The sequence below is a fragment of the Choloepus didactylus genome, chromosome 1 (assembly GCF_015220235.1).
Source record: "Choloepus didactylus isolate mChoDid1 chromosome 1, mChoDid1.pri, whole genome shotgun sequence".
Lineage (NCBI taxonomy): Eukaryota > Metazoa > Chordata > Mammalia > Pilosa > Megalonychidae > Choloepus > Choloepus didactylus.
The window spans coordinates 123,564,375-123,590,249 of record NC_051307.1 but is presented as its reverse complement, the minus strand read 5'-3'; the positions used below and the strand labels follow the sequence as shown (position 1 = coordinate 123,590,249).

General features: G+C 35.8%; 2 protein-coding genes across 14 annotated transcripts in view; one reads left to right on the top strand and one right to left on the bottom strand.

The window, feature by feature from the left end:
• GPR160 (G protein-coupled receptor 160) overlaps positions 1 to 20,329 on the top strand; it is a 57,239-nt gene extending 36,910 nt beyond the window's left edge. For all 8 annotated transcript variants that reach the window (XM_037841030.1, XM_037841013.1, XM_037841000.1 and 5 more), the window contains 2 exons: positions 9,806 to 9,937; positions 13,292 to 20,329. In XM_037841030.1, coding sequence (XP_037696958.1) covers positions 13,361 to 14,377 — 1,017 coding nt within the window. In that variant the 5' untranslated portion in view covers positions 9,806 to 9,937; positions 13,292 to 13,360 and the 3' untranslated portion in view covers positions 14,378 to 20,329. The remainder of the gene's footprint in view (positions 1 to 9,805; positions 9,938 to 13,291) is intronic.
• Positions 16,917 to 25,875, bottom strand: part of PHC3 (polyhomeotic homolog 3) — an 87,541-nt gene continuing 78,582 nt past the window's right edge. For 5 of the 6 annotated variants that reach the window (XM_037840933.1, XM_037840963.1, XM_037840975.1 and 2 more), the window contains one exon: positions 16,917 to 24,459. In XM_037840933.1, coding sequence (XP_037696861.1) covers positions 24,305 to 24,459 — 155 coding nt within the window. In that variant the 3' untranslated portion in view covers positions 16,917 to 24,304. The remainder of the gene's footprint in view (positions 24,460 to 25,875) is intronic. The other variant, XR_005217520.1, reaches the window with a different exon arrangement.

Genomic DNA, 25,875 nt, shown 5'->3' with positions numbered 1-25,875 from the left:
TTTTCTTGAGTGTCTCTTCAGTTTGTTCATTTCTAGCATATAGAAACATTACTGTCTTATGTGCATTAACCTTGTATCCCGCTACTTTGCCAAATTTGTTTATTAGCTCTAGTAGCTGTATCGTCAATTTCTCAGGGTTTTCCAGATATAAGATCATATCATCTGCAAACAATGACAATTTTACTTCTTCTTTTCCAATTTGGATGCCTTTTATTTCTTTGTCTTGCAGGATTGCCCTGGCTAGCACTTCCAGCACAATGTTGAATAACAGTGGTGACAGCGGGCATCCTTGTCTTGTTCCTGATCTTAGAGGGAAGGCTTTCAGTCTCTCACCATTGAGTACTATGCTGGCTGTGAGTTTTTCGTATATGCTCTTTATCCTGTTGAGGAAGTTTCCTTCAATTCCTACCTTTTGAAGTGCTTTTATTAAAAACGGATGTTGGATTTTGTCAGATGCTTTTTCAGCATCTATTGAGATGATCATTTGATTTTTCCCTTTTGAATTTTTAATGTGTTGTAATACATTGATTGATTTTCTTATGTTGAACCATCCTTGCATGCCTGGAATGAACCCCACTTGGTCATGGTGTATGATTTTTTTAATGTGTCTTTGGATTTGATTCGCAAGTATTTTGTTGAGGATTTTTGCATCTATATTCATTAGGGAGATTGGCCAGTAGTTTTCCTTTTTTGTAGCATCTTTGCCTGGTTTTGGTATTAGATTGATGTTAGCTTCATAAAATGAGTTAGGTAGTGTTCCATTTTCTTCAATGTTTTGAAAGAGTTTGAGTAAGATTGGTGTCAGTTCTTTCTGGAAAGTTTGGTAGAATTCCCCTGTGAAGCCATCTGGCCCTGGGCATTTATTTGTGGGAAGATTTTTGATGACTGATTGGATCTCTTTGCTTGTGATGGGTTGATTGAGGTCTTCTATTTCTTCTCTGGTCAGTCTAGGTTGTTCATATATTTCCAGAAAATTGTCCATTTCCTCTACATTATCCAGTTTGTTGCCATACAGTTGTTCATAGTATCCTCTTATAATTTTTTAAATTTCTTCAGGATCTGCAGTTATGTCACCTTTTTCATTCATTATTTTGTTTATATGGGTCTTCTCTCTTTTTGATTTTGTCAGTCTAGCTAGGGGCTTGTCAATCTTGTTGATCTTCTCAAAGAACCAACTTTTGGTAATATTTATCCTCTCTATTGTTTTTTTGTTCTCTATGTCATTTATTTCTGCTTTAATCCTTGTTATTTCTTTTCTTGTACTTGGTTTAGGATTGGTTTGCTGTTCATTTTCTAGCTTCTTCAGTTGATCCATTAGTTCTTTGATTTTGGCTCTTTCTTCCTTTTTAATCTATGTGTTTAGTGTTATAAATTTCCCCCTTAGCACTGCTTTTGCTGCATCCCATAGGTTTTGGTATGTTGTGTTCTCATTTTCATTCGTCTCTATATATTTAGCAATTTCTCTTGCTATTTCTTCTTTAACCCACTGATTGTTTAGGAGTGTGTTGTTTAACCTCCAGGTATTTGTGAATTTTCTAAGTCTCTGATGGTTATTGACTTCTAATTGTATTCCATTGTGGTCAGAGAATGTGCTTTGAATAATTTCAATCTTTTTAAATTTATTGAGGCTTGTTTTATGTCCCAGCATATGATCTTGATCTATTCTGGAGAAAGTTCCATGAGCACTAGAAAAGTATGTGTATCCTGGTGATTTGGGATGTAATGTCCTGTATATGTCTGTTAAATCTAATTCATTTATCAGGTTGTTTAGGTTTTCAATTTCCTTATTGGTCTTCTGGCTGGTTGATCTATCTATAGGAGAGAGTGATGTGTTGAAGTCTCCCACAATTATTGTGGAAACATCAATTGCTTCCTTTAGTTTTGCCAGTGTTTCTCTCATGTATTTTGTGGCACCTTGATTGGGTGCATAGACATTTATGATTGTTATTTCTTCTTGTTGAACTGCCCCTTTTATTAGTATGTAGTGGCATTCTTTGTCTCTCAAAATATCCCTGCATATAAAGTCTATTTTATCTGAGAATAATATTGCTACACCTGCTTTCCTTTGGCTGTAGCTTGCATGAAATATTTTTTTCCATCCTTTCACTTTCAATTTCTTTGTGTCCCTGTGTCTAAGATGAGTCTCTTGTATGCAACATATTGATGGCTCATTTTTTTTTTTGATCCATTCTGCGAATCTGTATCTTTTAATTGGGGAGTTTAATCCAATTACATTCAACGTTATAACCGTGAAGGCATTTCTTGAATCAGCCATCTTATCCTTTGGTTTATGTTTGTCATATATATTTTTCCCCTCTCTCTATTAATATCCTTTATTGTACCCATACCGTATCTCTTTAGTACTGAACCTTTCTCCAAGTCTCTCTGTCCTTTTTTGTTTCTCTGTCTGTAGGGCTCCCTTTAGTATCTCCAGTAGGGCAGGTCTCTTGTTAGCAAATTCTCTCAGTATTTGTTTGTCTGTGAAAAATTTAAGCTCTCCCTCAAATCTGAAGGAGAGCTTTGCTGGATAAAGTATTCTTGGTTGGAAATTTTTCTCACTCAGAATTTTAAATATATCGTGCCACTGCTTTCTCGCCTCCATGGTGGCTGCTGAGTAGTCACTACTTAGGCTTATGCTGTTTCCTTTGTATGTGGTGAATTGCTTTTTCTTGCTGCTTTGAGAACTTGCTCCTTCTCTTCCGTGTTTGACGGTGTGATCAGAATATGTCTCAGAGGGGGTTTATTTGGATTTATTCTGTTTGGAGTTCGCTGGGCATTTATGATTTATGTATTTATGTTGTTTAGAAGATTTGGGAAGTTTTCTCCAACAATTTCTTTGAATACTCTTCCTAGACCTTTACCCTTTTCTTCCCCTTCTGGAACACCAATGAGTCTTATATTCGGACGTTTTATATTATCTATCATATCCCTGAGGTCCGTTTCAATTTTTTCAATTTTTTTCCCCATTCTTTCTTTTGTGCTTTCATTTTGCATTCTGTCATCTTCCAGGTCACTGATTCGTTGTTCAACTTCCTCTAGTCTTGTACTATGAGTGTCCAGAGTCTTTTTAATTTGGTCAACAGTTTCTTTAATTTCCATAAGATCATCCATTTTTTTATTTAGTCTTGCAGTGTCTTCTTTATGCTCTTCTAGGGTCTTCTTGATATCCTTTGTATCCCGTACTGTGGTCTCATTGTTCATCTTTAGTTCTTTGAGTAGCTGTTCTAGTTGCTGTGTCTCTTCTGATCTTTTGATTTGGGTGCTTGGGCTTGGGTTATCCATATAGTCTGGTTTTTTCATATGCTTAATAATTTTCTGTTGTTTTTGGCCTCTTAGCATTTGCTTAACTTGATAAGGTTCTTTTAGGATTTGTAGACCAATTGAAGTCCTTATCTCTAATTTCTCAGATCTACAGCTTCATGGAGTACACTTTCTCTAACTAACCAGCAGGCGGTGTCCACGAGCCACCTGTTCTCCACAAGCCAGGTCTCCCCTGCTTTGCCTTTTTGGTGAGTGGGGGAGTGAGTCTTCTGGGGTCCAATTGGTGTACCAAGCTTGTGTGTGTAGTTGGTGTTGCCCGCCCTGTATATGGGGCGTGTTTCTGAGAGGTCAGGGAGGGGGAGTGGCTCTAACAATCAAATCTCCCTGGTGATCCTGGAGTTTTAAAGCTGCTGCAATAGTCTAATCCTTCAGTTCAGTCCTGCCACAGTTTGTCTCTGCCACTGACCCACAAGTCCTTGGTATTGGCGTATGGCTCCTGAGACTTGCGAGTGGGTCCCTCTTCCAGGCCGTGCACCCCCTGGTCCTCTGTTGAGGGATTACTGTGCTATGTCACAGGTGAGTGCCGTCCCCCCAGGGCAGTTCTGGGCTGCTGGGCTGTGTAGGGAGGCTCCCAGTTTGCTGAAATGATGGCTGAATGAGGCTTTGTTAGTTCACACTGCTTCACCTTCCGAACTCTGGGACAGTCAGCTGAGGTTGCAGGGAAGGCTAATGTCCATGCCCAGTTTTGTGGTGTGTGCCTGTTATTTGAAGCACTTCTGTCACACTGGGTTGTCTGGGGCAGCTCTGGGCTATGGGGCTGGCGTTGGGCAGGAGTGTTTCCTGTCCACCAGGATGATGGCTGTGAGCGGACACCCCCCTTTTCTTGGGAAGTTGTGGTGTTTAGTGAATTTTCTCAGCCACTGGATTATTGCCTTTTGTCTCAGAGCTCTCTTAGTTCTGCTCTTGTCTTGACCTGCCCAAATTGCAAGTCTTTGAAGCTTTCTGTATTGGGCTTCTTCGAGTAATTGTTTTAGAAAAAGGAAAAAAAAGGGCCCTCCTCACAGATCTAATGGGTTATTGAAATGCTAAGAGACAAAGCAATTAGGGCCATTAAGGAAAGGTCCACAGGGCAGAGAGATCCGCTTTTCTTCGGGATTTGCATATGAGCCTCAGGGCCTGAGCTTTGCCCTTCCCCTTTCTATGTTCACCAGAACTCCAAAAATCCTCCGCTTTTATTTTGGAGTTTTTCGTGTTGTTTTTTTTCTCTATGCCTGTCTCCTCTCTGCTGGGCTGGCTCCTCTCAGATTCTCTGGTGTCTGGTCTCAGTCTATCTATGGTTGGAGTTTGGATCAGTAGAATGGATTCCGATAAGGGCTGCCACTGCAGTTCTCCCTTCTCCTTCCCGGAGCTGACAGCCCCTCCTCCCACGGGACTGAGCCTGGCAGGGAGGGGTGTGGGTCCCCTGGCCACAAAAACTTACAGATTTCGCTGATCCCAGCAGTTCCACGTTTTCATGAGTGTTGTAAGAAGTATGCCCAAAGTCAGATTGCTCTGTGGTGTCCAGTCCACACAGTTCCTGGCTTTCTACCTACTTTCCTGGAGGAGTAACTAAAACATACAGCTCACCAATCCGTCATCTTGCCCCGCCTCTCTGAGTTTGTTTTTTAACAATAGTATTGGCATTTATATTTACCCACGTCATTACTCTCACCAGAGCTCCTTATTTTTTCCTGTCTTCAATCTATTGTCTGTGGCCCTTTCCTTTTGTTCTGTAGAACTCTAGCATTTCTTGTAGGATCTGTATAGTGGTGATGAACTTCCTCAGCTTTTGTTTATCTGGGGATATGTTAATCACTCCCCCATTTGGGGGGATCAGTTTTGCCATATATGGAAGTCTTGGTTGGCAGTTTTTTGCTTTCGGCACCCTAAGGATGTCATCCCACTACCTTCTTGCCTCCATGGTAATTGATGAGAAACAGGCATTTAATCTTATTGAGGCTCTCTTTTACATGTGGCTTCTCTTTTGTGGCTTTCAGAGTTCTCTATCTTTGGGCATTCAACAGTGATTATTATATGCCCTGGCATCGGTCTATTTGGGTTTATCCTGAGCGTCTCTTTATATCTTTTGTTAAATTAGGGGAGTATTAAGCCATTATTTCTTTGAATATTCTCTCTGCCCCTTTCTTTCTTCTTCTGGGACTCCAATAGTGTGTATATTGACATGCTTGATGGTTTCCCACAGGCTCCCTGGGCTCCGTTCACTTCTCTTCATTCATTCTTCTTTCTGTTCCTCAGATGGAATGATTTCAATTGCTTTATCTTGAAGTTTCCCAAATTTTCCTTCTGCCAGCCCCAATCTGCTGTTGAACCCCTCTAGTGAATTTTTAATTTCTCTTACTGTGGTCTTCAGCTTTGTTTGTTTCTTTTCATGATTTCCATCACTCTATTCATATTCTGGTTGTGTTCATCTTTCGTTTCCCTGATTTCCTTTAGTTCTTTGTTTGTGTTTTCCTTAGCTCTTTGAGCATCTCTAGGACCAGTTTAACAAAGTATTTTTCAGTTATGTCCAGATTTGTCCTCCTTGTTGATGGTTTCGAATGTTTTAATCATCTCCTTTGCCTAGGCCATTGCTTCCTGTTTCCTTGTATGTATTGTATTCTTTTGTTGAAACCTGGACATTTTGGTATCTTAATGTGTTCTCGCTGAAATTTAAAAGATGAAGTATCTGTTCCTTAAGCTTGTATCCAGCTAGTGTTACGATTGGGGTTGTCACTGTTGCAGGAAAGTGATTAATAACCTCTTTTTCAGGACATTACCTCCAGGGTCTCAAGAACCACTAAGAGGAAGGAAGCTGTAGCCTTCCAGATTTGGGGGTGGGTGGGGACGCCACCTGGAGGGGCAGGTGAGGGCAGAAGGCCCTGCTAGAGGCAGAAGGGAGGAAGGGACATTCCGGGAGCTCGGCCTCAGAGCCATTCCCCAGGCTCCAGCTTTGTTTTCATACTTGCTGAGAGGGTGAGATGAAGAGGCAAGGAGGGAGAACAAGGAAGAGAAATAAAGGAGAGATGGGCGAGTGAAGTGAGAGGCCTCCTGGTTACCTCAGAGCCGGGAGCCGGGGAAGGGGCCCTCTGCGCAGTCGCGGCCTCAGGGACTCCCGGGCTGCAAGGCTTAGGGTCCAGGCCTTTCCCTCAGCTTTGTCTGCAAACAGCCTCTGAGCCTGCGGGCTGTGTCACGCCTCTGCCCTCAGCAGCCTCTAAGGGCCCCAGCGAAGAGTCTAAGAGTCGCAGCAGAGCCCCTCTAGGGCCAGGACACTAAATGTGGAAGCAGCTGGGCCCCGACCCCGGGTTTATTGTTCTGAGAAACCGCCCGCAGGGCTGCATGGGGCGGCTCCTCGCCCACCCTCCCCTACCTACGCTCTGCCCAGGGAAGCGAGCTTGCCCACAGCTGAGTTTATTTTTGCAGATTGTGTGAGGTGACAGTCAAGGTTTTTTGTTTTGTTTTGTTTTGTTTCCCCATTTGAATGGCCACTTTTCAGCACCATTTTTGTAAATGACTGTCCATTCCCCCATTTACTTTGTTGAAAATTAATTGACCATAATTGGGTCTATTTCTTGACTGTTGTCTATGGAGTCGATCTATAGGACTATTCTTATGTTATAGTAACAGTCTTTATTACTGTACCTGGAAGGTGTGTTTCCTTCCTCTTCTATTTTGTTTAGTTTTTTATTTCTTCCTTAAATGTTTGATGAATTGCAGAAAGGATTTTAAATATGAAATGAGTTTAATGTGGGAAGTTTAGGGATCTTTTTGGATGAGATTTGGTAGTGTCTTTCCAGAAGTTTGTTTCATCACAGCTGTCTCATTTATTGGTATGAAGTTTTTTGTAGTAGTCCCTTATTATCCTTTTTAATGTTTGTACGATCTGTAGTGAGGTCTTCTCTTTCCTAATTTTGATAACTTCAGCTTTCTTGTTTTCTTAGTTTGGCAAGGCTTATCAATTTTGTTGCGTGTGTTATGTGTGTGTGTGTGTGTGTGTGTGTTTTTTTCCCAAAGAACCAGCTTTTGGTTTCATTGATTTTTGTTTTCTTTCCTTTTTTAACAGTTTCATTGATTTCTGCTCTTATCTTTATTATATCCTTCAGCTTGCTTTGGGTTTAATGTGCTCTTCTGTTTTTTAAGGCAGAAACTTAGGTCATTGAATTAAGACCCTTTCTTCTTTTCCAATACAGTCTAGGTAAATATAAGAACATCAGAACAAAAACAATGCAAAAGCAATGAATGTATTAGAAATTGAACATTGAATTTTGATTTTGCCAATTTTTTTTACATTTGTGCTTTGTTGCTTTTCAAAGTTCTTTTTACTACTGTAATACTTTGGTTCTGGTAATATAAATAATATATGCTGTTAACAAAATTTCAAATGACACAGAGAATGATAATTCTATTAGTCAAGATAGGCCATAACAAATAATCATGAAATCCCACTGCCTTAATACACCACAGATTTATTTCTTGATTATACTATATATCCATTGTGAATCACGAGGGTCTTTGCTCCACATGGTCACTCAAGGACCCAGGCTGACAAGCCCCACCATCTTGAGCTGGACCATCTAAAACACTTGACCTCTTTATCCCTTGTGGCAGGGGAACAGAACCCTGCCCATTAAATGCTTTGGCCTGACAGGTCATTGGCCTGAAATAGCCACATGAACTCACCTAACTGTTGGGATCAAGGAATTAAAATCCTACCATGTTCTTGGAAGCAGGGAAGAGGCAGGTATGGATGAGCACTATAATTCTGCACAACAGGGAAGAAAAAGTAAAAATACCCTGAGATAACTCCTGTTTGCTGTCTGGCCCCACTGACCTACCTTATGGCCAACCTTACATTTGGGTTAGTGGAAATTACCCCTGTAATCTGGTAAATCATTGATTAATATTTTGTTGATAGTCTACCTTTGCAACTCTTTTCTCTGATTTTATCAGTATATAAATGAGACTTGGGAAAGGGCAAATCAAGAATGCCTTGCTAGTTGCATTAACAACATAACGGACATTTCAAATTTCTTTTGAAAAGCTTGCTTTAGAATGTCTCTGGAAAGATACACAAGCAATTGGAAACAGTGTTGGTATCTAGGAAGAGAAACTGGACTGGATAGTAGTGGGGAGAAGTGTTGGTAGGAGGGGCAGTTTTCATTGTATACACTTCTGTAATTTACCATGTAAATTATTTTGCTAATTTAAAAAGTAAGTTCAATAAAAACATTCCTTTTCTGCATTTTCTCTGTTGCCTCTATTGAATCTAATTATACTGTAAATGAATGAAAACATCTTTCTTAAAAAGTTATTAGATGACATCTGTTTACTGAATTATGACACAAGTAAGGACCACACTTTGAAGAGTTTATTTATATTTACCTTTTAGAAGAATAAAAATATACTAACCAAATGGATTAGTCAGTCGTGGTACTATGGGTACTTGTTAGCAACATAATCCCTTATATTTGGATATTACTCTTTTAGAAAACTCTTTGACATTTATCAATTGTGTCCTTTTCTACAATTCCAGGTGTAAGTTGACCTGTAATTGTGGCTTACTGAAGAAAAGGTTTGAAATCTGACCTGAAGTTGAAATTCACCTTCAACACTTAACCAATCATTGTGACCTAGAGAAATGTGCTTATTAACTGCCTGAGCTTGTTTCCTCATGGGGCAAAATAATATATACCTTCCATGATTGTTGTTAAGGATCAGTGAAAAGGGTATATAAAACAAGGACAAGGCCCCATACAGTATTTCTCTGACAGGCTTTCTGTACTCATCAGGCTCAGCAAATAAGGCTACAGTGCCAATTCCACTTTCTTTACAACAGTAGACTAGGGTGTTATGTTAACTGGGCTTATTTCTTGTTCTGCAGTTTAATGCAGATGGTTTCATTAAAGTTTTCTGAGATTACGTATGAAGTTGAACAGCACAGCTATTTGATAACTGTTTTAAAAGGGAAAAGGACTGTTCAGAGCAGCAATTCTAAAGTGTGGTTCAGGTAATCCCAGGGGTTCTGAGACCTTTTTCAGGGGCTCCAAGATCAAAATTATTTTCATAATAATACTAAGAAGTTATTTACCTTTTTTACTTTCAAACTCTCATAAATACAAAGGACTTTTCCAGAAGTAGGTGATGTGTGATATCATGACTGATTACATATAGATGAGAATTCAGTTGTCTGTTATTAAGCTAGATGCTAAAGTGATTTATGAAAATGTAAAACAATGCCATCCATCTCACTGAACTTTTGTTTGGGCAAACAGTAATTTTTCATTAAAAAAAACAATTTATGTTAATATGTGATGAGTGTCAAGGGGCCCAAAACCAGAAAGTATCCCGTTCTTCCTTTTGCTAGAAAGAAACTAAGAAGATTGGCACTTAGTTACTGGCCTCGATCCCACAGAAAATTAGTTTTTCCAAGCAGGTAGCTGGAACAAGCTCCAATCAATTAAGATGGTTATTAATGATGGTTATTTTTTGTTTTCTGTCTTCCACACAGAGCTTACTCATATAGCATTTGGTATAGCAAAATGAAATGCAAGGAAACAAAAATCAAGATAACTGAAGGCAATAAAACAAATAAAATAGGAAAAAGATCAACAGCCAAGAAATACCCACTGCAGAAAGCATGGTAAGTATGGTGTGTCATTAATAATAAATTGCTTTCTAAATAGAAAAGCGGAGACTGGCTCAGTGAAAAGAAATCACAAAATCATGGTTTGTTTCCACTAAGCTCTGCTAATGCTCCCAAATTGGGCTTGATTCAGACCTGATCACAAAGCCGAGCCCATGGAAAAGAAAAGGTTCCATATGAAGCAGTGGAGTTGACTCATAAGTAGTTCAAAAACTCATGCAGGAAAATGACCTCATCTTACACATCTCTGAATCCACATAGCTACTGTGAACATTTTTCAAAGGAAAATTTGGAACAGGTAGCCTATCAAGTAGGGTTTTTGTCCTGTCCTGGGAGGTGATTTGAAGTCACAAATATTGGAATTTTGAATACATTTAATGGTTTGGAGGAGAAGGAAAAGAGGTAGAGCATATAAAATTGGTATCATCTAAGAATGTCTTGGTTGGTTCCCATTGATCATGGTATTCAGGAATTTTTATAAAATGACGAAAATCTTATTTTTCAGTATTTTCCTTTCAATTGCTTTTTATTGCCTCAAGTTGTGTATCTTTCCTGGGCCTTGTTTTTCTCATTTCTAAAGTTTCTTTTAGCTTTATCATTCTCTTACATATTCCCTTTCAGACTTGTCTCCTTTCTTTAGAATCCTCTTCTGAAGAGGTTCGGGGTTAGAGCCATGAGGGCTTTAGTTTTTGCGCCTTCTCCTCCTGTTGTCTTATGGTGACCTCCCTTAGCCCCTGGGAGGCATTCAGGGTTACATCCCTCCTCCAGGGACTAATCTGCTTTTCTGGCCTCCGGATTGACTCCATACCTGAGTCAATGACAAACGGAAACTTGGGAAAACATCCCTTGACTTAAACACAGATTTCTTTAAGCTGTTTGTTTGTTTTTGAATAGGAGTTATAAAAGCAGTATCATTTGACAAAGGTAAACATTTCTCTTTTATCCTGAAGATAACATTTTTTAAAAATGTGGCTTGGTAAATATGAACCCACAGTATTTCCCTCCCTCACTCCTGTTAAAAACCAACATTTGCTGTTTAAAACTAAGCCTGTTTTTTTCTGGTTCAAGAAGGACTTCATATGGTCTTATTTTTTTCTAGGCTTCCTTATCCAAGTAGCACCATTTGTAAGACTAATGGCATTTTTCAAAGTGCCAGCTTTGTTTCCATGCCCTTATGTATCAAAATCTTAACTAGAACTTTATGGGGGAGAGGGTCAAGTTAAAGTGTAATATTGTTTCAGTGTAGGAAAAAATTTTGAGTGTAGGAAAAAACTTGACTGGTTTTATGCTTCTAGTTTTGAAGGTAGGTATTGTATGATTTTTTATAACTACCTTTACACATATACATGTGTAAAAATCTACATTGTTTGTGTACTTGAATAAGTGAGCTCATGACCAATAAGATTACGGCTATGAAAGTAAGGTTTTAATCTGTCGACAAAACTGAGATTAATAAACTTCTCTCACCCTATTTTCTTTTTTACCCTCGGACAATATCCATACTGCTCCCTTGAAATTTAATCATCAATGATCTAATGCTTTTAGGCAAATTCAGAGTTTTCACTTTTCAGACTTGATACTCCTTTATTTCCTTAAACTTTGGGAAATAGAGAAAAACCTACAAGTATACTGCTAACATACTGATAACTTGATGTGCACATTTTTAGTCTTTTTTAGGCATGTATGTTTTTTTCCTTACAAAAACTAAATGACTTGTTGCTGTAGTTTTGTAACCTACATTTCACTGAACTAAGCATATTGTGGAAATTTGTATCATTTTTTTACCGGTAACAAATTTACAAGGCTGAAAATTTTACAAGTATAGAAAAGGTGGAGTACAAACTAAGTTTTCTTCCTATCCTGACATTTTTAATGGCTGCATAATAGCGTATCGTAAGGATGTGTACCATGTATCATTTTTAACTCACCTCCAATTGTTGACATTTGTGGAGGGTTTTGGTTTTGTTACTGTTTAGTTTGGCTTGATTTTGCTTTTTATAAAGGCTGGTCAAACAGTCTTGAATAAACAACTTTGAGTAAACCATGATTTTTTTTTTTTTTTTAAGGATAGATTTCTTGAAACTCCTCATTACCTTTTTATGCTCGCCTCATTTCTTCCTGACCATTTTTTTCATCTTCTTTTTCCTGCTTCCAATGACATTTCTCACTCAGGCCTCAACTCCTGTTCCTTTGCCTTTGCCCACTACTTCTTAATGTTCTCATATCTCGTTACCCAGTCCCTATTCCTTCCCAGCATTCTCTTGTCTCTCCAGGTGTCCTATCTGAAAAATCATATCCAGAAGATACATCCTTATCTTTCTTCCTTCTGCCAGTACTCCTATTATTTTTCACTTGACCCATTTGCTTTATATCTTTGGGCTTTAGAGAAAGATTTAATCTGAATGATGACCCTGCAGCTAAAAATCTTCAATGCTAACGGGAATCATAAGCATTGCCTTTAAATTTTACTAGTCTAATTGCTGACCATCCCTTGAAAGTACAAGTGATTGTTGTTATGCACAGTAGTTATGCTCCATAAAGTCGCCATGCTGAAATTAGTGCATACTGACCGCTGCTCCTAGGGGATATACAGGGTTAGGTTCCTGAGAGCCTATTTTCGGCTCCCAGTCAATACATAACCTTGTTTTATATGTGCTTTGGTTTAAAGATACCTTTATAGTGTTGATTTATTAACACTGAACTCACATACAACAGCACTATAACACATGCCTGAACCAAGCTTATCTAACAAGTGTATTTATCTATAAGGCACATCACAATCTTCTTGAGTTCAGGACCTCTAGACAGTACTTCAGCACTACACTTAGGGGTCCTTTTAAACAGTGAACTCACCAATAAAAAGCAGAAAAATGCAAAAGATATGGCACTAAATATACTGCAAAAAAAGGACATTTGTTTACAATATGAGAGCTGAAACAAGAAGGCAGAAACAAGAAGGCAGCATGTCACCTCATTTATCTTAGCTAGAAACATGAGCATTGGGCAACTTAGATTTTTCCTGCTTTGTGCATGTCTGTGAATGACCACGATAGTGCTGTGGGAATTGACTGGGGTTACAAATAAATTTTATAGTCAGTAGGCTAATTCATAAATATGGAATCCTCAAATAATGAGGATCCACTACTATTAAAACAAAAAAGGAGGGTGGAGTAATGTCTGGCATCAGGGAGGACTGCGTTAAAGTTATCCATAATTGTTTTGAGTGCACCTGTCAGGCTGCTATTTTAGGCATGTGTTTTGATTCCTGTATATAATAGATGTGATTGCTTTTGTAAAGTTTCAAAGTAGAGATAGCAAGATAACATACAGGTTTTTTCACTTTTTTTGCAGGGATGGAAAATAAAGTGACGGAGTATTTTATCATATGTATCTCAACAGACCTGAAATCTAACTAAAAATATGACTGCTCTCTCTTCAAAGAACTGCTCTTTTCAGTACCAGTTACATCAAACAAACCAGCCCCTAGATGTTAGCTGTCTGTTGTTCTTAATTATACTTGGGAAAACATTATTAAATATCCTTGTGCTAGGAATGAGAAGAAAAAACACTTATCAAAATTTTATGGAATATTTTTGCATTTCATTAGCATTTGTTGATCTTTTACTTTTGGTAAACATCTCCCTAATATTCTATTTCAGGGATTTTGTACTTTTAGGCATTAGGTTTACTAAATATCACATCTGCCTATTTACTCAAATTATTTCCTTTACTTACGGATTTTTGCATTATCCAGTTGTCCTGATAGCTTGTATAGATTATTACTTGAACTTCTCCAAAACTACGAAGTTTTCTTTTAAGTGTCAAAAACTGTTGTATTTCTTGATAGTAATTTTTATTTGGATTTCAGTCCTTGCTTATGTTTTGGGAGATCCAGCTATCTACCAAAGCCTGAATGCACAGAATGTTTATTCTTGTCAATGTCCTTTCTATGTCAGCATTCAGAGTTACTGGTTGTCATTTTCCATGATGATGATTTTATTTATTGCTTTTATAATCTCTTGGTCAGAAGTTGTTACCTTGGTACAGGCTATAAGGATAACTTCGTATATGAATGAGACTATCCTGTATTTTCCCTTTTCATCCCACTCTGGTTACATAGTGAGTTCTAAAAAAATACTCTTGCCCAAGCTCATTATCTGTTTTCTTGGTACATGGTTCCCCTTTGTGCTACTTCAAGTACTCATTCTTTTACTTAAAGTACAGATTCCAGCTTATATTGAGATGAACATTCCATGGTTGTACTTTGTCAATAGTTTTCTCATTGCTACAGTTTATTGGTTCAATTGTCACAAGCTTAGTTTAAGAGACATTGCATTACCTGTGGATCCATTTGTCAGCTGGAAATGCTGCTTCATTCCATTTATAATTCACAATCTTCAGAAAATTGAAAAGCCCATATCAATAATAATTTGTTAATATGTTGCAGGTTAAAACTAATTAAATCTTACAACTACAATAAGAATCACAGTTTTACTAACAGGAGAGAATGACTTAGGATACAGAAAAATGCTCAGTTGCATAATGATATAGTAAATGATTCAGAGTTTGATCCTTAATGATTTGAAGAACCAAACTGACCTGAACTGAAGCTTTTCCCCTCCAGCTTTCACGCCTTACAGAATGTATCTTTCGGCACTATGATGCATATTTTTTTAAATGTTTTCTTTAAAAAACAAAAGAATCCCAAGAAAAGTTGTTGTATCTCTTCAGAATGTTGCATATTACAAACATTAGCTATTAACACTAAAGTACAATGAGATGACATTTAGTCATATTGATGTTTGTGCAACTGAAGTCTTTAGATTCAATGCCAACTTTAAGGCATGAACTTAAAATATACATTTTTATCAAATTCAGAACAAAATCAAGTTTCCTTAAAATGATTTGTTATAGATCTTTAATGTAAAGGGGAAGACTAGCTGAAATTAAATTTAGCTAATTTTTATAATATATCCCTGTTCTTAATATGACTATTCCTGGAAGAAGAGTGTTTAGGTTGCCCACTTGATAGAACTGGGGATAGGAAAACCAGGTCTCTTGCAGTTATAACTGATGGCACATACTTGCATGTCACATCATAATCAAATTAGCTATGCATCAAACTCTGAAAGTACAGTGGAGTTCCAACCTTGGTACTACTGGCGTTTTGTGTCAGGTAATTCTCTCTTTTGGGAACTGTTCTGTACATTGTAGGATGTCTAGTGGCATCTCTGATTCCTACCCACTAGATGTCACTTCCCCAGTAGTGACAATCAAAAATGTCTCCAGACATTGCTAAACCTTCCCTGTTGGGTAAAACTGCCCCCTGGTTGAAAGACACTGCAGTAAAGCAATCTGAATGGCAAAATAATCTGAAGATACTTTGTGTATGATCCAGAGTAGATATTTTGATCACTATTTACAAATATTAATCTATGTTGCATATATGAAAGTAATTTAAAAACTTCTAAACCCAGCATTTCCCAAATTGATGGCTTTTTATTTTTCAACACCTATAGAAACATACATTTTTACATAATTACCATAACACATGGTTATATATGTATGTAAATGTATGTCATAACAATACTTAAGCTTACATGTTATATATACACCGATATATTCTATAGTGTAGTTTTTTAAAATGATAGTTGTGATTCAGTAAATTGAGTTCATAATCCACAAGTGGATTGCTTTCCATTATTTGAAAAATATTCTAAAACAATGCTATGGACTGTTAATAAATAACAGCAAAGGCTTAGGATGTGTTTCCTATGTGCCAAGCGCTGTTTTGATCCTCACAACAACTCTATGAAGTGGGTACTGTTATTATCCCCTTCTTACAGGGAAGGAAATAAATTAACTCACTCACTCAAGGTCATACAGCTAGCATACTGGGGGAATTGCAATTCAAATCCAGTACTGGCTCCAGGGTTCATGTTTTTCATCATTACATTACCTACCTGTCACTAATCCCACTCATTGTTCCTCAAAAGAACGGTTTCATGGTCAAATGTGAAGAACATTTTTCCTTTATTTTTCACTTGAAAACACACAATGCCCATGAACATCTTAAAGGCTTTTGAAGTTCTATAGTAAAGAAACCTGTTTAACTTTACTTGGCCACAGAAGCCTTTTTTAGTTAACACTAGTCATTTCTAAAAGACATTTGGGAAATGCTGCTGGATAATTAGTCATGAATTCTTTGAGTTACAAGTGTAAACCTGAGCCATTCAAGAACACATTGGATATCAGAAAAGACAACAGGGTAACTTACTTGGAGAATCTCTCTAGATACAAGTGACAGTTTTCCTTTTCCACCCAGTTGGAAAATAGCTTGAGGCTTTATTTTTCCAATTTAAAGCATCTCTAAGTTTCAAATGTAAAACTCCAGGGAATGACTATCTATCTGGCCTAGCTTAAATCATATGGCCACCCCTGTGGTCAGGGTCAGTTAACAAAACATATTACAGGGCAGAGAAATAAACACTATACTGAGAGACATGATATTAAAAACTGCTTAGGGAAAACAGGATAAAAATCAGATTGTTCTTTAAGAACCCAAATGCATAATAGTGCGCCTATTGCATCCAAAGGCCAGTAGAAATACTGATATGTTCAAGGGAACAACTGGGTTGATGAAACAATTGAGAATGTTTAAATTGGTCCCCTCTATTTTTGTGTGTCATTTTTTTCTCTGAATGTAGCTCTCTCAAACAATTGAGAATGTTTAAATCGGTCCCCTCTATTTTTGTGTGTCATTTTTCCCTCTGAATGTAGCTCTCTCTGGGTGGCCATAACACAGGCGTGAAATATTTTTAAATATCTTATGCTCAATTAGTAAAGGTTGATACTCTTTAAAAATTTTAAATCAAAGAAGTTATAACTATTTCAACCCCCCATTAAGAGTTTGTTTACTGCAAAAGAGGATTCCCCCCACCTCAAACTAAAAGAAAAAAAAAATTCAACAGACCAGCCAAATAGAAGAGGCTTTTATTTGTAAAGAAATGAACTTACAACTGGTCTACAATATATTATTGTAATATAAACAATATAAATAAATGATCCTGTAGGCCAACTAATCTTCCATCCAGACCCACATGAAGCAATGTTAACATTCTATGTGAAAATGTGCAGGTAACAAAGGTGCAATTACAAGCAAATTTAAGCAGCAGAATATAAGGTGCTTTAATTTATAGTTAATGTTGCCATCAACAAATATTTGAATGCTCATTTTTACTTCACTTGATACAGACACAACAAATGTGAAAATCTGAAATTCAAACGCATGCTACTTAATATGAAAGTGCTTTCTCTTTTTTTAAAAAAATACACCAACTGGACAATCTTTTTACATAGATCATGGTGTGCTCTTATAATGTAAAATTAACTTCATTTTCAGATTATATGTTTTACAACTGTAGCTACAGACACCAATCTAGGAACTCTAATCCTCTAAGAGTGCTAAAACTATTTCATTTCCTGTAAGGAGGACTCTACTCCAATGTAAAGAATACATCTATATATAATCTTAACATTTGTTTCTGTAAAGATAAAAAAAAAAAAAAAAAAAAAAAGATTTCTTCCCCTAGGTGGTGCTTTTTCATCCTGGGTGGGTCATCTTTTTAAGATTTTAATAATATGAAAGTCCGATTTTAGAACAATGGGAGGAACCAAAAAGAGGAATAAAAAATGTTAACACTTGCTCGAAACATCCAAAACGAATAAATCCCAACAGTTTGCCTTTGTTTAATTAATAATTAAAACAATGTTTAACAAGAAGAAACACAAAATATACTACTAATTCAGCAAAGAAGCCTGAAATGCCTCACACGCTGTCAGTATCCATTTCCTTGCTTACACTGCTGTCTACAACATCTGACCTTCACTACAAGCATAATCCTTACTGTGAAGATAGTTTATGGAACTTATTAGCAAAAACAAAAAGACCAAGATTCTGAATGAGGTTATTGGGAAATCTAGTTAAATACCTTCAAAATCAGACATCCTCAGTTTCCTTTTCAATATTTAACAATACATACAAAAAGTATATATGTAATAGGTATTTTAAACATGAAATATTTGAAAAATGAGAAAACATTTAAAAAGTAATTTTAACCAATACCAAGGAACAATTTTTTAAAACCCAGACTGGCTACTTGGATATTAGTTCCTTTTCTCAATCAGTTTGGTATAAATTTGAATCTAAGATTTATTTAGACATTTTCCTGCTTTTAAAAGCTACAACTATGATGCACAAATGATTTTTTAATGTTAGAAATTTTCATTTTTTTATCTTAATGGAAAGAGAATGTAAGTATCAACTAATGTTAAATGTAAAGTTGTTAATAGGAATTATTACAATGCGAATCACAGAACCCCTAAGTGGTAGGGGACCTTTACCCAATTTATGGTCCATTCTCCTATTCACTGTCTTCTCCCCAAATATTTGTCAGTTAAAGATTAGAACTGTTTTATGCTCACCAGTTCATCATTTTAAAGGATACCTTTTTACTATGCAATACATGTACTTTCTACTACTGATTCTTACCAATCTTTAAAAACTGGATATTTGTAATAACCTTAAAAATACAATAAAATTTATGTAGTTTTACTTGAACAACAAATCAAAAAAAAATTTTTTTAAATAAATAAAAAACACTCTGCTCCAGTGATCTCTCTTGAGATTTTTCAGTTTTGAAAAGTTGCCACACTGTCAATACTGGGTATAAAGTTTTTGTAATTAAAAATGTAAGATAATTGAGAACCGGCTTCTTTGTATTGTTCTGCCACACATCCTGTATTAGCAACAACTCTGCAACAGATTCAAGTGTCCAAATAATTCTATGAAATATAGACTGTCACAATAGTCTCAAAATGTTAAAAGTCCTTATTGTTAGGTACGCTTAATTTTCTAATCTGATCGTGTATATGTTTGTCATTTAGTATGTGAAACATGTTATAGGAATTGTGATGTGATCACTCAGACTTGTTAGATGTCATCTAGCTCAATCCTTTAATCAATGCTTAAATTTCTGCTCATTTCCAAGTTTAAAAATTCAGTATATGAAGTGGTGATAACTATGTGTTTATTTAAGCTGTAATCAAAATTATGTCTGAGAAGATTTTCTTTACTTACTAGCTCCTTAAATCATGTACAGGTACACCTGTCACCAAGTAAGTGCTCAAATGGTTTGCTGACTGAATGAATAAATACATGAATGACATGTTCAGTGCTTAACTAGCAATTAGCCTTTAGGAAAATGTCCTTACATGCTTATCTGTATCACTCTACTTTTATCTTTAGAAGAACAAAGACACTGTGATCCAGGAAAATAATCCTTAATAAATAACCATCTTTTAGTAAAAGCTCTCTTAAGTATAAAATGAACCATTAAAAAGGGAAAGAGAACTAAGTAGAAGCAACCTTCAAACTACCCCACTATGCTGGCCTAGAATCATGAGCTGTAAGGTAACTTAAAGATGATTTAACCCAAATTCTGAGCAGTGTAGGCCCCATACTGTATATTTAGAAGAGGAAATTCAGGCAAAAAGCTAAGTAACCACCCAAAGTGTCACACAGAGCTAATTAACCAACTGGAAGTAAAACTCCAAGCTCCAGGCCAGTATTTTATCTTCACCCTTCATGTTAATTCAATGATTATTATGCTCATCTATTATTTACTATTGAACTAGATTATTTACTCATTATTTAGTACTAAAATAAAGCAAAAGAGAATTATTTTTAAGAAAAGCATTCTAAGCAAACATTTTCAACACTGGATACTTCTGGTTTACTTGAGGCAAGACTTCTTTTTAACACCTTTCTAAAATGGATTGATGTTTATTTCACAGACGAAAATAAACCCCACTGATCTATTATAGACACTAGCTTTTTCACCTGTTAAAGCCTCACAAAACACAGATTTAACACTGAAAATGTTCTGTCGAGTATAACTTCTAAGCCAGTAAATGATGGCTATCAATTTTTAAGATTACTGGAGTCAGTTTAAATAGGTAGTCTAAAAGGACTTACTAGACTGCTCTTATATTTAAAATGATCCATGTTAGTATAACAGTTTTGAATTTATATATTGCTTTTTTTCCAAATTAAAATTCATTCGTTAAACACATTTAAAAATCCTTGCACAGATTTCTTTCTATGGATTCATATTGAACACCATCAAAGTCATTGAGCACAACAGCTGTACTTTGAAGAGACAGTAGATGAAATATATTTCTACAGTGTAAAGCTTTAGCTAGAACCTCGTTTTGTACCTCTTCTCCAATCATCTGAAATTAAAATTACCTCTAGTTCCTATAAAATGTTCCAAAGCTTTAAGAAGGGAGCAAAACAAATTTATCAAAAAAAAAAAAAAAATCCAAAAAGTTGCCAAAAACATGAAACTTGAGCGTATATGCATTTAAATCCAGGCCCAAAAGTACAGAGTAGGATAGAAGAGTTTTCATTAGAGAAGCTGAGCTTTAGATTTAAAAAGCAAGGAAGAGACTCTGTTTTAATGTGTTTTTACTAAAAAAGTCAAAGTTCAGAAAAAGCCAAATGGTTTTCTCTGGAATATGACGATTATACTTGAATTAGTGAGGTACAAATTTCCCCCCAAAAGCTAAAAGTCTAATTGTAAAACAGATTAAATAAGTTCTTATAAATAATATGTAAAACTGAAAATTCTTAGAAGGTTGGGGAACTCTTTTTTCCAAAGGAGAATATATAATTTTAAACACTTTTTTAACTGAAGAAATGGCTTGTATTGCTCCTCTTAAGGAAACTGCACACCAATACATTTTATAACCTCTAATAAGAGATAAACATCTTTCCAAAGAAATTTCTAAAACATGTACAGCTTTAACAGGTTGAAATTAAATTTTAGTAAGATTGCGTATTTACTTTCTTAATACTGTATTTGTGCTTATCTAAACTGAATCACAATCTTTAAGATGAAATCAAATACTCTAAAGATATTTACGAAACACTAGTATTGATGAATTCGGGTTAAAAAGTTCACCTCGTGATCATTATTACTGCTGTGTAGCAAAAAGAAAAAGAGGTAGGCTTAGAGTAACTGAAATCCAAACCAGTTAAGAGAAACCTGTAGCTCTTGGTTAAGAAATTCTCAGAGATACAGCCTAACAAATGAAATACTTCCTTATTAAAACAATCTACAAGGTTGTTATAGATTGTCTGCCTCTGGTTTCCCATTCTTGAGCTTCTTCACTAACATTTCTTTCCTCTCATTCCACCCTCGTTACCCCTGGGTGACAGCCCTTAAACTGGAACTAAGGGGAAAGAAGTTCTGTTTAGAGGATGCCAGGGCAAATTAAGAAATAGTTAGTTATATGCCGTTAGAAAAGCCACTATTGGGGTAGCACTCTATCTCATGCTATACTCATTAAAGTACACAAGGCTTGATGAAAACTGATGTCGTGTAAAAAATAAAAATTTCTACAAACCAGCTCTCTTTGTTTACTTTCTTAGGAACACAACACGGAAAGCAAATAAAATTTCAAATTTGTGTGTTTTCCCCCAATACAAAAAGAGTGCATTACTTAAAAGAAGATAGAAAATGCAAACTTGGGTAGCAAAAATAGGAAGATTATGCTTGTCATTACTTCTCCATAGTCAGAATCTGAAAACAATTAGTAGTGTGAAAGAAAATGAAAATAATTGCACTCTCCCCACATATATCACATATTAAATTGCTGAAACTACTTACAGCTCAGGAGAGAGGTGGACACACAAGTGTTATCTTAATCTACATATCCATTATATATAATTGAAGCTTTGAAATTAGGATGGTTAAATCATTCAGAAAGAAACAGCTGCATCAATGGCAAGACCTTCCAGTTTAAGAATGCAAATGAGACAAAAACAAACAAACCACAACTCAGTGTATTTTCTGGGTATGTTTGAAATGGGAACAACAGAAAATCTGGACTATCCTTAAGATTATGTGCTAGCCTAGGCACAGGGGCTTTCAGTAAGTATAAAGACTGATATTAGAAGAGGGAGTAAGTAAAAGGAGAACCTACAACACAGTTCAAAGTTAATACCTTAAAAGCTATAGATACTATAGTTAAAGGAAAGAATTATTGCTGAGGGAGTCTATCCACAAATAACCAATTTTGAACTAATTGTGGATTACCTATGATAAAGTTTTAATTTTCAAGGAAATTTTTCTCTGCACCCTACTCCCCTTCCAGTGGGCCATCTCCAACTAATGCTCAGCCTATAATTCTGTTCTGAGATTAACAAGATGATGAGGGGAAAATGACAACTCTGTCACAATGATTAACTGCTAATAAATGAAAACTGACTATAAAGTACCTACCTTTCCTTGAAACTTTAATCCAATAATTTAAAATGTGATATAAAGAAATATGTAACATAGACTACAAGCTATTGTAGGTCTGGAACATGAGCCTTACACTAAATTGCGCATTTCTAATCCTACACGTAACTATCAATAAACCTCTTTTTTAAAAACATTACTACACAAAAGAATCTCACAAAGCATACATTCAAACAAGAGGCATCTAAAAGATTAAAAAAATTACCCGCTGTATTTTGTATAAAAATAATCAACATTCTCTAATGTACACAAAGCCAAAAGATAAATACCTGACATCTTTAGTGACTTCTTTAGTCTTCTACTAGCTCAACACAATCTTTTGGAAAAGAGCAGTGAAAATGACTGAAACTCATGGACTTTTTTCCCCTCACTTATTAACCTTCTGTCAAATATCTGAGTATGTTCCTTCAATGATTAAAATATCTCAGTCATGTGGTCAAGATAAGACAAGAAAAATTAAAACAAAACCTGCATAATCTTGAATAAAATTTTTGACAACTAGACTACAATGCTCGCAGGGCTCCCATGAATGATTTTATTTCAGTGTCCTAATTCCATAGGACACTAATTTTTTTCAGTCAAAGGTTTTGCTTTAAATGTTTTTCCCCTAAAAGCTGCATATACAAAATTACATCCAGTCATCCAAGACATATCAGTTGGTAAGTGCTTTGTAGGAAACATGCAAGGGTTTAGTAAAAAAAAAAAAAAAAAAAAAGGAATGACATTCTAGCTAGACCCAGCATGTTCAACATTTGAAAACATTCAAAGAGCATATATCATCTACAAACTATTTCTTGCCAGCAAAGACTGTGCACTGGTTCATAAGGTATAATCATTATTTATGCTTTCATCAGTGCAGAGGAGGACAGATATGAAAGATAATATAATCAGTACTTTTTGAGAGTCAAAATATTTGTATGCTAGTCCTTATTTTTCTAGGCCAATTTAATAGAGATTTTTTTTTCTCTTTTTCTGATAGGTATGAATCTGGATAAAATACTTTAGCAAAACATTACTGTTCTCTGAATAATTATTCCATTATATATGTACTCCTTATTATGTACTATCTTTTCAAAATGTCCCTTTGGGTGGAGAAAGCAGTATTTGTCACTCCTCCTACATTATGGTTTCTCAATTCTTGGTATTGGTTGATGTTTTAGCCAGATAAGTCTCTGTTGTAAAGGGTGGTCCTTTGCACTGTGGGATATTTAGCAATATCCCTGCCCTCTACCCACTAGATGCCCACAGCAACTCCCCACCCCCAGCTGCAACAACCAGTCTTTATTTAGACATTGCCAAGTGTCTCCGAGGGAGAAAATCTCACCCACCCACTCACCCATTGAGAATCACTGCTCTACATGTACAAAAACAGCAAAACCTCGCTTTTCCTGCCAAATCAAACTCTTGGTCAGGTTTTGAATAGAAACTAATTCTTCTGACTTCGAGATCAGTATTGTTCATGCTAGAATACAATCCTTTTTTACAGACAAAAACATCTGTCTAAAGGACATGTTTTTTAAAATGTACACTCATACTGCATACAATTCTAGTCACTGGACTCCTAAATTATTCCATAACCTATCTCTTATGACAACCTTTAAAAAACTAAGTAAATAGGGTACAAAAATGTGTAAGAAAACTGAATCAATAGAGGAGAAATGTAAATAATTAAATTACCTTTAAAAGGACTCTATATTTATGATAAACATTGCCTTTAAAAAATTATCTAGTACAACAGTTTTGTTTGAAAAATATGACCTTCTATAACAAGTCTTTCAGTGTTGCATGTAACCTTTAAAATTAATTTCACCAGTGTTGGCAAATTATGAAAATGTATGATGAATTATTATATCTGTAGAAGATTTGATGCAGAGATTTCAATGTGCTTGGCTATCCACCATTATAAGTGTAATATTTTAGGTAGACTTGGGCTTTTACCTTACAAGTCTGTTTGAGAACAATAAAATTGCTGTTATCACAAAGCCTCATGTTCCTGTTACGATTCCTTCAAAGAGTTGATGCGTGCACAGATCTTTAGGGCTGGACCTAGCTTGATGTTCATTGCACTCATGAGATGGTCTTCTTTTAGCAAGAGAAGGGCTTGTCCATCAATCTCCTGTGCTCTGAACTCATCTGCAATATCCTGGCAGCCTGGAATTTGCCAAGAGGAAGGAAGTTAGAAGTAATACACAGCAATCAGACGTTAGTCTTAAAACTCACAGTTATGCTTTCACTGGCTCTGAGTATCTGAAATACAGGCTGAGAAATAAATGAAATTTATTTATGGTAGTCTTGGGTTCACTCCTGAAGAAGAGTGTTTGTTGGCATTTCTGAAAATAAGGATTAATTTGAAATCCAGGTAAAGCAATTCACTTGAAATTCTTTTTCTAAAAATATTACAGAGACAGTAAGAGTCAGGAAAAATACACACAGTGATCAGTCTAGACATAACAACTAACTCTTTCATGAGGAGAACTATGGTGTTACCTCAAAGCATGCCACAATATATAGCAGGTATGAACTAACCAGTTATAATACTTCATGAACTTTTCTTTATATGATATATCCTTCACATAAGGTACAGAGGAATAAAATACAATATACTTCCATTTACAAAACAACCTAGAAATATTTTCTTAAGAACCAGATTACCACATTCATTATCATTCATACCTTATTGTAACTTAAGACCTTCAATGTCTAGGCACGTCTGATACATTTTTATTCTTCACTCATTAAAGAACAAATCCATCAAGATTGTAGCATCTATCTACTACAATATTGCTGAAATGTATTACATTGCTTGACTTGCTATTTTAACTTAAAATCTTAATATTACTCATGCTCACTGGCAGGAATTGGACTCATCCCAACTTTTGATAAGAAAACAAATTCTCATTTGAATTATGCACTTGCTGACTAATCTCTTGCCAAATAACCAGTATTTTGTAGTCCTTTGTCTAAACCAGGTGTGTTAGCAACTAAAATGCTACCATCTACCTTAACCTTAAATGTTTTTATTGTCTACCAAATTTTTCAAGTCAAGGTTACTTACGAAACTTCCTCACAAAGGGTAAAGAAACCAATAAGGAAATCGATGAATTGAGAAACTGAGAGAATGCTAAAATATGGAAGCTTCTTTATAAGAGAGTAAATTATGAAAATGAAATTTAAGAATAAAAACTAACAGCCTAATATCTTTCTTATTCAAGTCAGTATTCTAAGGGAAAACACAAAAATGATGGGGAGGGAGAGATATATGGGAACTTTGTACTTCTGCATTTTTCAGTCAACCTACAAGTTCTCTAATAAAATAATTTTTAAAATGTAACAAAAAAGATAACAAAAAATGGAAATGTTACATTATACTTCTGTATATACAACTTTGTTAGAATGATTATCTTTCTATTGTAAATGGATCATCCTTTTGCTTACGTAAGTATAACGACATCTCCCTGTAACCCCAGCACTAAGCAGAAAGCACTATAGGTGCTAAATACATATATTTTTTAATAAAGGAAGGAATGCATGGATAAACAAATGAATAAATAATGAACAAAAATAGAA